Source organism: Zerene cesonia, chromosome 20 (assembly GCF_012273895.1).
Source record: "Zerene cesonia ecotype Mississippi chromosome 20, Zerene_cesonia_1.1, whole genome shotgun sequence".
NCBI lineage: Eukaryota > Metazoa > Arthropoda > Insecta > Lepidoptera > Pieridae > Zerene > Zerene cesonia.
In genome coordinates, this window is record NC_052121.1 from 9,187,887 (window position 1) to 9,200,694 (window position 12,808).

The 12,808-nt window shown below is 33.1% G+C and overlaps 1 protein-coding gene across 3 annotated transcripts in view; it reads right to left on the bottom strand.

Annotated features, from left to right (window-relative positions):
* Positions 1-12,808, bottom strand: part of LOC119834762 — a 307,955-nt gene that overhangs the window by 190,703 nt on the left and 104,444 nt on the right. For all 3 annotated transcript variants that reach the window (XM_038359236.1, XM_038359235.1, XM_038359237.1), the window contains exon 3: positions 9,402-9,512. In XM_038359236.1, coding sequence (XP_038215164.1) covers positions 9,402-9,512 — 111 coding nt within the window. The remainder of the gene's footprint in view (positions 1-9,401; positions 9,513-12,808) is intronic.

Genomic DNA, 12,808 nt, shown 5'->3' on the forward strand with positions numbered 1-12,808 from the left:
AAGTAATAAATGTTATTTGCAGTTAACAATTTTCTTTTTTCTTTATTACAATATTTATGGCAAGACTAGGTATGATATATGAGCGAATGATACACAAACTGTCTGGACATTTAATATAATATCAGATAATATAGACCGTATCATTTTCAGTTATACATGGTGCAATTATATCTTAAGTTTTCCTAACACATGCCAATATTAGCTTCACTTATATGTTTCTATGTAATCGACTCCTATAGGTTCTCTTTTAACCCACTTTAAACGGATAAATTTATTTCAAATATCGACTTAAACAACTAGCGTTTGATGCTTTGTTCAAGAAAACAAAAAGTTATAGAATACTATGCTGCACCCGGCAATCGCTGTTCTGCCTTACTCTGATCATTTAGGGGGATGAAAAATAGATGTTGGCCGATTTTGAAATTTTTAAGTACAAAAAATTTTCATCAAAATCGGTCAAGCCGTTTCGGGGAAATATGGCAACGAAAACTGTGAAACGAGAATTTTACATATAATAAATAATAAACAATTTTATCAATCTTCCTATAAGCTTATATAACACTTTAACTAATATATGCTTAAACCTTCGAAAACCTATTTTTATGAATGGGACCGTAACAATATAATATTGAAAAGTTGGACGTATAGCTTACTTCTTGGAGTTTAAGCTGTTGCTGAATCTCTCGTTAGCTCAAAACCACTTTTTTCATATCATTGTATTATATGAAAAGCGCAATGAAGATGTATATCTATATTCTATATATATACTGTTATCTACATCTATATATATATCTATACTATATGTATATATGTTACAGCCAAAACTGTTTGAACCTGTCAAAACAAATTTGTCTGGAAAAAATTATTTCCACCAATGAGTTATGAGCTATCATACACACTATCTTCTTTGCATTGTTAAAATACACATTCACTAAACGTTGAATTTATTAGAGCAAGGCTAAATAATTATTATTACCCAACATAATAATTATTATTACCCAACATAATAATTATTTATGCTTTATCATGCATAATACGGGAACAATTAAAGATAAGTGTAATAGTATGGAAGAGTTTACCCACTGTACCCTAAGACGCGACAGTCATTTGTCGCGTCTATATAATATTATAAATGCGAAAGTAACTCTGCCTATCTGTCAGTCTGTCTGTTTGTCTTTCAGTCTGTCTGTCTTTTCTTAAACCAGTGAATCTATATAAAATTTGACAAAGTATAAAATTTGACAGTTTGAAACTTGCGAAACACAGGATAATTTTATCCCGGAAATCCGTGGTTTAAATCGCCATTTCCATCATAGACAAAAACGTTGTCTATTTAATACCTCTAACCCTGGTCAAAAAATATATAACGTGACCCTGGAGTTTTTAATTATATTGCCATACTTTAGCTAGCATAGCGTACAGACATACCAGCAGAATATAACTCATAATCATGTTATCTGGCAGAGACACCACAGGCGATAAGACACCCTATTATAACATTTGTGCCTTTTACTATCCATCGTCTCTCTTTTTAGTCTATACAATAAAAAATTATATATAATTTGTGTTTGTTTGCTCGTATAATAAAGAATTTAACTAGGGGGCGACCATAAATTATGCGAGACATTTTTCAGGATTTTTTGATATTGATTGAATACGTGATATTTATTAAAACCCCCGCTCTCCTCCAAGTGAGATTTGGAAAGATTTTACTTGACCCCCTCCCCCCTTAAACACCTCACGTAATTTATGGACGCCCCCTTAGATGAATAAATTTTAAGTCTGGTTTTATTCCTGGCGCGTTTTCAGACACAGTACGTAAAAGGGTACCACAAGATCATGTCTAAAGTCATCCCAGTCACAAGTAATTGAATCCTCGAAGTTTGATTAGTAAGGGACGGTTACGACTATTGCGGCACTTAATTGCTGTTTCGTTAAGACCCTACATATTGATGGTCAATTTCACTTCTGATTGTATTATGTAATGGCTCGTTAAATCTTGTATGTATGTATATGGGAAGGTCGGAAAACATTTGATACAAGTCAAGTAGGGACGGATGGATTTTCATGGTTTTTGTATTATTGTGTGAAACTGCAATTCGATTGCAGAATTATTTTAAGGCGCTTAAAATTTACTAGCATAATTTATATACAATATTAACCCAATTAGCCAATATTAACTTCGTAGGGCTGTTATTTATTTAACGCATTTTATATACATCTACACATTATCTCGAATCACTCTATCTACTTAAAAACTGATCGCATCAAAATCCACGACGCTGTTTTCAAGATCTAACCATAACTGCATAGGGACATACTACCGATGTTCGCTACTAATATATAACGTACTAATGTATAAAGCAGTATAAGTAGCCTTGCCGAAATTTTCTCGTTAGAGGCTAGAAAACAATTTCAGATCATACCTTATTCGTACTTTCAGACGTAGCTTACAATTCCACATGCATATAACAAAGTTTCATAGTAGTAAGTCAGTATTTGAGCTTCCACTCACTATTTAAGTATTTGCGCAGCGCAGGTGTGCTTGCCTTACCTGTAACAAAAACATATCATTAGTAAATATTTAGACGAAATTCCTTGGACACCGGCCAGCGCGACCTACGACAAAATGAAGACCAAGTGATTGCTGTTGAACAGAAATAAATGGACTGTGTCGTGTAATATTATACCTTGATGGTTGGATATAAGTTGCAATTTTAAGTGTGTGTATATTTCTTTCATCTGGCTTTAAGAAAATTAGTCATTTGCGGTATAAACGCTGCGATTAATATTACGATATATTCAATTAATTTCACATATTGAATTTAATTATATATTACCGATATTTTTTATGGATATTATATTTAAAATTTTCGCTTTTAAAGTGGTATATGATATTATTAAGTATATGATATTAATAGATACATTCAGAATTTACTAAAAAGCCAAATAGATTTAAAAAGCTCAAAGATTTAAGCAATTCAATTAAAATTAATTTAAAGTCGTTTTTTTGGAAGGGCATATCTGACTGTCTCTACCTCAAACTGGAAGTAACTCCATAGCCTTTATATTTCCAACTATAACGAGAAAATTTATTTTCAAAATTCGAACACCATATTCCTTCTATCTTTAAAAAAGTCAACGTCATTCCAATATGACATCCTTCCTACGTCCACACCAAAAACAAATCATGGAAGTGTGGGAGTTAACTGGTTTTAACAACTTTTCAGTTTTCGATTAACTGCGTTGCAACACGCAGTGACGCGTCAATCAAACGTCACGTGGCGATGCGTAAGAGTATGATGCGACTGGACAGGTGGGGGATGAACGCTGAAATATCTGTGTAAAACTGTGGTTTTCACGTCTGTTTTAAGCGCTTTTGGTGAATTTATAACATGCTTTTTAATAAAGGTTACAAATTAAATTTAGAATTGTAGTTTTTACCATGCCTATCTTTTTATCTCCGAAATATTGGTTAAAATAATTGTATTCACGAGGTAGATTTATGATGGTTTCAAATAGTAGTAGTTCGCTGTTGGCCATGTCGCTCTATAAATGAAGATATATAGTTATTGTGAATATCTTTATTTCACTTTGATAATTGTAAAATTTTGTTGAGAGGCTCTGGCCTTCTTGCTAGGTATAACCTGTGTAAAATATATATACTACTAGCTGCGCCCCGCAGTTTCACCCGCGTAAGTCCATATCCCGTTGAAATATGGTTCAGCTGGTTCAGCAGTTTTTGCGTGAAAGAGCAACAAACACACACACACACATCCTTACAAACTTTCGCACTTATAATATTAGTAGGATTTACTTTAAAAATATATGAAACATTAAACTAATTTTGGATGTACATTGTTTTACTATAGAATGGACAAAAAAGAATTGTATTCGATTCCCGACTATTCTATCTTTTGCAAAGTCAAAGCGTTTAAAAAGGGGCTTGACTGCTGGTATGTCAACCACTGCTGCAAACTATCTGCTTCCATTATAGCATTGTAGTAGTGGCTGGCATACCTAGTAGTCACATTTATTTTATTTTATATAAGATATAATATACTAACATAGTTTTTAAGAATTTATTGTTATTAACAAAATGAGTCTGAGTTACTCGAAATTAAATAAAAATAAATAAATAAAAGTCCATGCGTAGCCCGCCTTACAACCAGTTAATTGAATCGGTCACGCGAATTCCTGCGCACGCGCCGCCCTTTGAGTCGCCGCTCGTAATTACGATCGAGATTGATTCATTACTTCTGGGCGATTTGTTGCGGTCGGTTGTGCATATTTGTTTTATCATTCCGTGCATATGGGAGTCACGGAAGCATCTAATTCCAGAATATAATGGTGGATGTATTGCAAATTATTTGCATTTTTGAATTAAACATATGAAGAGAATATTAATGGAGAAAAGTCGAGTACAGTAAAACTTGGTTAAGTGGGACCTGGATAAGTGAGAAACCTCCATAACTGGAACTCATGCTGAGGTCCCAATACTTTGGCACTGAATTACCTCTGTTAGTGGGACGAGGTAAACCTCTATATCTGGAATTTGTTCTTTCGATTTATCATCATAGTTACCTCTATAATTGAGACAGCCAGTAAATTTTATATGCATAAACCTCTGTAACTGAGATAACATTGTTTGTTTACTCATTCTTATTCTACCCACAAATTCCACACGCAATTCCAAGTACATAAGTACAAATTTTGACCTTCAATTACCTTCAGTTTTAGTTTCGCTTTACTATCATACACATGTTTATTTGAAAAATGTCAAAACGAAAGCTACAATCGTTATCATTACGTGAAAAACTGAAGTTAATATCCGTTTATGAAAGTGGGAAGACACGCGAAGAGACCTCTATTAATGGAACCCTCTGTAAATGAGACAGATATTTATTTATACCTGTATATCTGAGACACTGGGTAAGTGGAATACCTCTATAAGTGAAACGACATTGCAGGTCCCTTGATGTCTCACTTAACCAGGTTTCACTGTATAACTAAAGTTTTAACGTGACATAAACATAAATGGAGAAAATTATTAAGTTATGCACTAAGTTAAATAAGCATACCGGTATCTGCATCTACTATGTACGTAGGTAATACTTGATTTTTTCTAAGTATAGTTTAAAACATATTATATAACCTTATTCTTAATATATAAAAATGCAGTGTCATGGTGTATGTTCCCAATGAACTCTTCACCAACTCAACCGATTCTGATGAAATTTGGCATTTTATGTGTAATTTGGTCCATCTTAAGGTAAAGGATAGTTTTTATTTCGATTAATTATCCTAATAATTTACAATCCTCATATTTTTAATTATCACCCAGCTACAGCAATGCGTGGCCGGGTATGCTAGTTATATTATATTTGAGGAGGTTACTTATGTATAAAACAATATTACAATACGTAATAATACATAAGGCTTACATAGAACGATCAAATATCTAGCCTTAAAATCACAAAATTAAATAAATGTATACTATAGCAACATTAAGCATCCTTTTATTTACGCAGTCATTTACTCTATTCTTTTCATTCATCTCTAGTCTTTCTTTATCCCTTTCCATTTAAGGTCAATGCATTTGAAGTGGCATAAGGTCTGCCAATCGACCTTACGTCTCTCCAAATGTTAATTGGCGGTGGGATCGCTTACCATCAGGCGACCCACCAGCTCCAATGCCGACAAACATCCAAACAAAAAAACTTCACATTTATGATATTAGTGTGATACATCATTTTAACTTAAACCTAAACCGGCTTCAAATTGTCAGTACTAGACCAAATTTAAATGTAACTACATGGGAGGCACCCGCTTTCAAATAAATAAATAATCATCAAAATCCGTTCACACAGTAAAAAGTAATGAGGTAACAAACACATGAAATATATGCAAACTTCTTTTATACAGTATTAATAATAATAATAATTAACTCTTTATTGTACAACCAGAAAAACAATACAAAAGAAACACTGCAAAAATAGGATTATTGTACAAAAGGCGGTCTTATCAATAACAAGTGATTTCTACCAGACAACCTGTGATGTAGGAAAATGCAGTATTAATACAGGTTTCCAAAATATTTCTTTCATTTACCATGAAAACCTCTTATAAATCCATGTCTGTTTCATTTTTCATTGCTTTAAATTTCGGTAAAGACAAAACAAAGGCACTTTAACCAAAGTTCGCAGATAAACGTAAATCAAACTTAGCAACAGCGATTAAGATAAATACAGGTGTGTGATTCAAAGAGCACCTACTTAATAACTTTGCACGTGAGCCTGCTTAAGGCTGGTGACACAATTAGTTCGTGATTTTCTATATCATGTAGACGTAAATTTTTGTCAAATTTATATCATAAATAATACGTTATTTATTGTTCAATTATAACTACAAAGTTTTGTCATTTTAACCAACATAATACAAGGTATACGATGTTGAATCCACTGAATTATTGAAGCAATGAATTTAAGAAATGACGTATTAAAAAAATCAGTTATAATCACTGGTTTCCATAGCAGGTAGACCTTAGTACATCAAACTTTGTTTGCTGCCCAATTTTAAGTACAATTAAGTACACATGTAAGTTTGATGAAATATTTGACAAGTATTATGACAACCTTACAATTAACATGGTGTAATATAATTTTTAGTCAACGTCGATTAGAAGCATTAATTCTTCATTATTATTTTATATAAATACTAGCTGCACGCCCCGGCTCCGTCTGGGTTGTCATTTATCGTAATTAAAATTATTCAAACTATCCTATCTCTCAAGTTGGATCGAACTGCACATGGTGTGCGAATTTTATTATAATCGGTTAAGTGGTTTAGGAGTCCATTGAGGACAAACATTGTGACACGAGATTTACATATATTAATATGTTCATTGAATCTTGCGTCCTCCTAACAACTGTTTCTCTTTTTAACGCGGTTTATTAGATTCTCTTTCATGTTTCTACATTTATACGTAACCGACATACCGACCGACATAATCGACCTTTAAACTAAGATGTCTCTGTTTAAGAGCAAGTGAGAATTCAGACGACTATCACTAAAAGCAAAATTATTTCGTTTTAAAAATCCCAGTGTACGACAGCATAATCTGCCCGCTCGATGTTAAGGCAAAGTTTATCCATACATCGTCTGGTCGTTTTACACTATGTTAAACAAGCTCTGAGATTTATACATTATTTGCGTTTATGCTTATTATTAATATCTTAATTCTGTATGGGGATGAGAGCGAGAGACTCCTCAATTTGGACCCAAATAAGAAGCTGGTATTTCATTGAATTCATTTCATTATACATGCGATAGTCACTATAATTAAAATATGTCTATTTTCGTGTGTAATGTAAATGATATTTAAAAAAATTATTAGAAAATATAATATTGAATGTGTGCTACATTCGTATAATACAATCTAAATGGGGTAAAAGGGGTATGGACATTTTTATAAAAGTTTTTAATAATATTTCCATTGTCAATCATATAACAATAACATCGAATATCTTATTAATGAGAGGATATATATTCAAGTCAAAACTTGCATTATTCAATACGGATTCTTATTTTTTACCAATGAATTAGTAAAACTTACAAATAATACCAATGTTCGGGTCCATCCATTTTATCCAATAATCGCCCAGCTCTAATCATTTAAAACAAAAGTAATTAGTAATAACTTAAGTTAAATAAGTGCAAATCGGATTAATTCACGACTCGAGAGTAAGTTTATAACAGTTTGTGAAGGGGCAGGCCGCAGTCCAGGCTTAGCAAACACTCAGTTCAGTTTGACTTGCCACTGACCGCCGTCTGAAATTGTTTCTGTGTATATTACTGCATTCTATACGTAGCTCGTGATGCAATACGATGGATTCTCGCTTGTTCTTTTTAGTTTTAACCGTTTTGTATAGTTATCGTACTACAAGACTTGATCAAGTGCGTTTAAGTAATATTTCCACGGAGATCAATCGATTGTTTTGAATATCTGATGATTTCTTATTTATTGTTTATGTGGTTGTGATAAAAACTATGTGAATGGTTTCATTGTCTCCATGTTATGGTATAGATCTAAATAATATACAAACCAGTACAATAAAATAAAGACATATCTATATTGGTTGATGATAATACACATGTATCAGTATAAATATATGCAAGCTTTTCATTCGCGGTTTCACCCTCGTAGTCAAAGTTACTTTGTCCGGGGTTTTCCGCGCATAGCTCCCGTTCCCTTGGTATTTCTGGAATAAAAACTATATCCTATGTCCTCTTTCAAACTATCTTTTTGCTAAGTTTCATACAAATCGATTGAGTGGTTTAGGTGTGAAGAAGAGCTAGACAGACATACGGATTGACGGCAGAGTTACTTTTTTATTTATTGTAATGTTTTATATCTAAATGTATGTAATATTATATTTACAGATTTTTTTTTGAATTTGATGTCTAACTGGAGACTGAGGACTACACGTTATTTTGTACCTAAAAATCGATTCTGGTTTTAAATTTCGTTCAAGTGACATATAATATTGACTACCTGAACTTTATTTCATCATTAGATCTGACTGTTTAATATCTCCTTTAAATTTGGTATATTTCTGACAATTTGAAGACATAAAAAACGCTTATATTTGTCTTTCAAACATATTTATTCAAATCAATTCAGTCTGCGAGAACTAGACTTTAAAAATAGGCTTCAACTATATACCTAGGCTGTATCATCAGTTTGCCTAGACTTGCTATTTACAATCTAGGTCTGTACCGGACACAGGCGCACCTAGACGATTTACGAACGCAGTCTTGAAGAGCAATGTTTATCTTCCAAACATGTATATATTTTGACGGACCTTTGGTCTAGACTGACTGTTAAAGCTTTGTAGTATTTGTTTAAATCTAGCTTATTTTATGTCGATTATATTTTTCTTTTGGGACAATCATGTAGATAAATTTATGTATCTTTACGTATACAATACACTTGAGTTCACATTAATGGTCAATTAAAGGAAGTGATGAATAATTTCATCATCATCAGAACCTACGTTATCCTATTAACTTAATAATTCTATATCTTCTTTCCATATTCCAATAAAAAAGAAGAATCAGTAGCGCAATTATACTTTCTATACTGGTGATGTGCTTGCGTCAATGATATAAAATGCCTATCCTTCCAGAGAGAATATGTATCTATACTAATATTATAAATATGAAGAGTTTGATTGTTCATTTGGTTGAATGAGCTAATCTCATAAACTATTGGTCTTATTTGAAAAATTCTTTCAATGTTAGATAGCCCATTTACTGTGGAAGGCTCTATAGCCTCTATATGTACCACGGGCGAAGTCGGGGCTAGTTTAATTTATAAATTTAGCTTTTATTATCCTTACCTTTATTAATTTATTCTGCAGCTTAGTGACGGCCATGCGCTCGCGCTGGGTTTTTCGTTTCTCCTCTTCTAATTGTCCTTCTAAATGCTTTATTCGCTTTTCAAGTAGTTCCTGAAAAAAAAAAACGCTTTTAATATTACATTAAATAACAATTGAATCTTAATAATGTCGGATATAAATTGTGTTTTAATAATCAGTTGCACGAATAATTGTCAGTTACGATCCAGAGGTCGCTTTTTATAACTTGTCACAATTCGATTAGTTATCGAATCCTATAAAATGTCGAATCATTTGAAATCATGGCGCACTCGCGAATTGCACCTCGATGTTCAAACGATGATTATTCAATGTTCAGCCCAACTACTCTCACTTTGTTAATATAATCTATGTGACTGGTTGTGATTTGTTATCAACTGACTACATCAATTAGGCGGTTATATAGAATTGCATTATCTAATGAGATATGAAGATAGCTGAGATAATAAGAATCTTCTTATAACATCAAACTAATATTCAACTCAGCCCCTTTTGATTTCTAAGAATCCTACTAATATTATAAACGCGAAAGTTTGTAAGGATGTGTGTGTGTTTGATGCTTTTATGCAAAAACTACTGTACCGATTGCAATTAAATTTGGTACGTAGACAGCTGGACAACTGGAATAGCATATAGGCAATAGGCTTTTTATCCCGATATTCCTACGGGATACGGATTTACGCGGTTGAAACCGCGGGGCGCAGTATTGTACATGTGCAGAATATTGTAGAGAAATTCTGTAGATACTAAAGAACGAAATAAGCTCTGAAGGAAATGGTGCATTCTTAACGACTAGACAACTATGCGCAAGGTATTGCAGTGCACGAATGCTCACAAAATATTTTGAGTGTAAACGCATTTGAAATACAACAAAGAAAATACGCTGTATGCTATACTAATTCTATTGGGTTTATTATATTTATATGTATACAGGTAAAGTAAAACAAAAATATGTCAATTTTCTTATCTCTATATATATGTATATATGTATAAAAATGGCGTGTCATAGTTACCGTCCTCCAGAACAGCTGAACCGATTTTTATGAAATTTTTTGTACATATCAGGTAGGTCTTAGAATCGAGTAGGTATCTATTTTTCATACCCCTAATTTATAAGAGTAAGGCGGGAACAGCGTTTGCCGGGTCTAGTATAATTATTCATAGACATACAAGAATGTAAAAATTTAATTTTAACGTATTTATAAATTTAATATTTTCAACATTTACCACTTTATTATATAAAGAGAGACATTTAACCAACACTCATCATTTAAGTTTTAATATTTAAATCAACTTTCTTCATTGGAAACTTAATATTAGCAATTCATAAATTTATAATGATATGAACTCATTCCTCGGCGTAAAGAGAGCTATCTGAAGATCTGCGACTGTCAGAGCAAACTATTCAGAATATACTAGCTGTTCGTCCCGTCTTTCCTCGGGTTAACGACATATTGCCCATGTTGCTCGGTAAATATATAGCTCTCGAAATGTAAAATATTTTATTGATGAGGTAGAATACCTAGTTTCAGAGGTTAAAGAGGTTAAACGTAAATAATCTTGCCTCGTTATTATATTAATAGCTAGCTTTACGCCTGCGACTTTGCTCGCTGAGTAAACTCTTCTAGTCTACTCTTTCGGTTTCATGTGCCTAAGGGGCACCCCACGCCATCTATTGAGATGATTAAGAACCATCACAACCAATACGAAACATTATTTTAATGATTACAATATTGTATCGATGGAACGCGGCCTTTGTTAAATTTAATTTTTAGTTTTATAGCATTGAAAAATTAAATTTAACAAAGGGGAACCGAAAGAGTAGAAGAAATTCGATTACTGTGGCAGGATCACGGGTGGCCGAGAGGCTAGGCGTTGCTACGGTTAGGCAAGATACAGTTAGTTAGGCAGGTTCGAATCCTGCCTCGTGATCAAATTTTTTCTATTCTTTCAAAATTTCTCATTTATAAAGCATTTCAATGCTATAAAACTAAAAATTAAATACTGCTATTGTTATATAGGGAATACGCAGAGCTCATAAAACACTAGGCTATTGTTGATAATATTGCCTGCGCTTCCTTCCGTGCATTGTATGGGCAATTCAGGACAGTGAGATAATTCTAAAACAAGGAAATGCTGTTGGTTTAATGAATTCTGAAACATTTTAATAATTCTTCAATTGTGGTTAGTATTGTGAATTGAGTAAAGCATTTTGGTTTATTTTGTTTAGAATGAGGTTTTAAGTAATAACTACTAACTATGTTATAACGTAGGTTTGTAATCTTACCAACGAATTGAACTGTTTTTAGATAATTAACCAATTTTTCAGCACGTTTTCGTTATGCTATGACTGCCAATGTTACCATGCGGTAGAAAACCAGCGTGAAAAAGCAGGATTCCCACATTTTTCGGACGGCGACTGGGTGATCCGGAGGTCCGTTTTCTTTTCCTCACCCTTCCCAGTCCATGTCGTCCTTTTCTTATCCCTAACACCTAAGAGCGGACAACGCTTTCACAGAGGCCCTCCTGCTTGTCATGGGCGGTGGTTATCGCTTACCATCCGGCGTAATAGCCCAGTAGCCCGACATGACTTAAAAAAATCTCTTAAAACGAAATTTATAACACATCCAACTCCTAAGAATTAACTCGCATGTCACGCACGCGTCATAAATAAATTGTCGCAAAGGGAGTGAAATCTTTCGGAAACATCGCAGAATTAATGGTCGTGATTATTGGATATTGATACGGAAGATATATTTGCACTTCCTTTTATCATATTTCAGGCGATTACCTCCACTGTTTGGTAGGCGCGGGTCTTCTTTGTGTCTGACTATTGTACTATTGGCGAGGCTTTTTGCCTGCATTCGCATTTAGAATGCGATAGACGTTTTTCGTAAAGATCGTTGGTAAACGTTTTGTATTTGAGACGTATAGTGATCTTCCTATGAATTCATAATTATTTTGTATGTGTATGTTTGAAGGAAAAATAAATTAAGTTCAAGTGTTTAATTTACCTCATGGATTTATCAATAAATAAAGGTTCATCCTAATCCAGTCAATTAATTATCACAAAATAACAAATAGACAATATTACTTCTGTTTTTCTTAATATCATTTTATTAAAAAATTCCGACTCATCCACCATTTTGGCGACCTACTTATAAACATCCCAGCATATATGGATTTTAATAAAAATTCTATTGGCGTCTTCCTCCTCATTTTAGCTAGTAGTCATTCTGAACATTTTTATACTAATTAACGATATATAGACACGAAGACTATATAAAAACACAAAGCAATACATTAATGTGTAATCACGTATATTCCCCCGAAGCTTTTTGAATGCATCATTTTTCACGGGCTTGATAAAT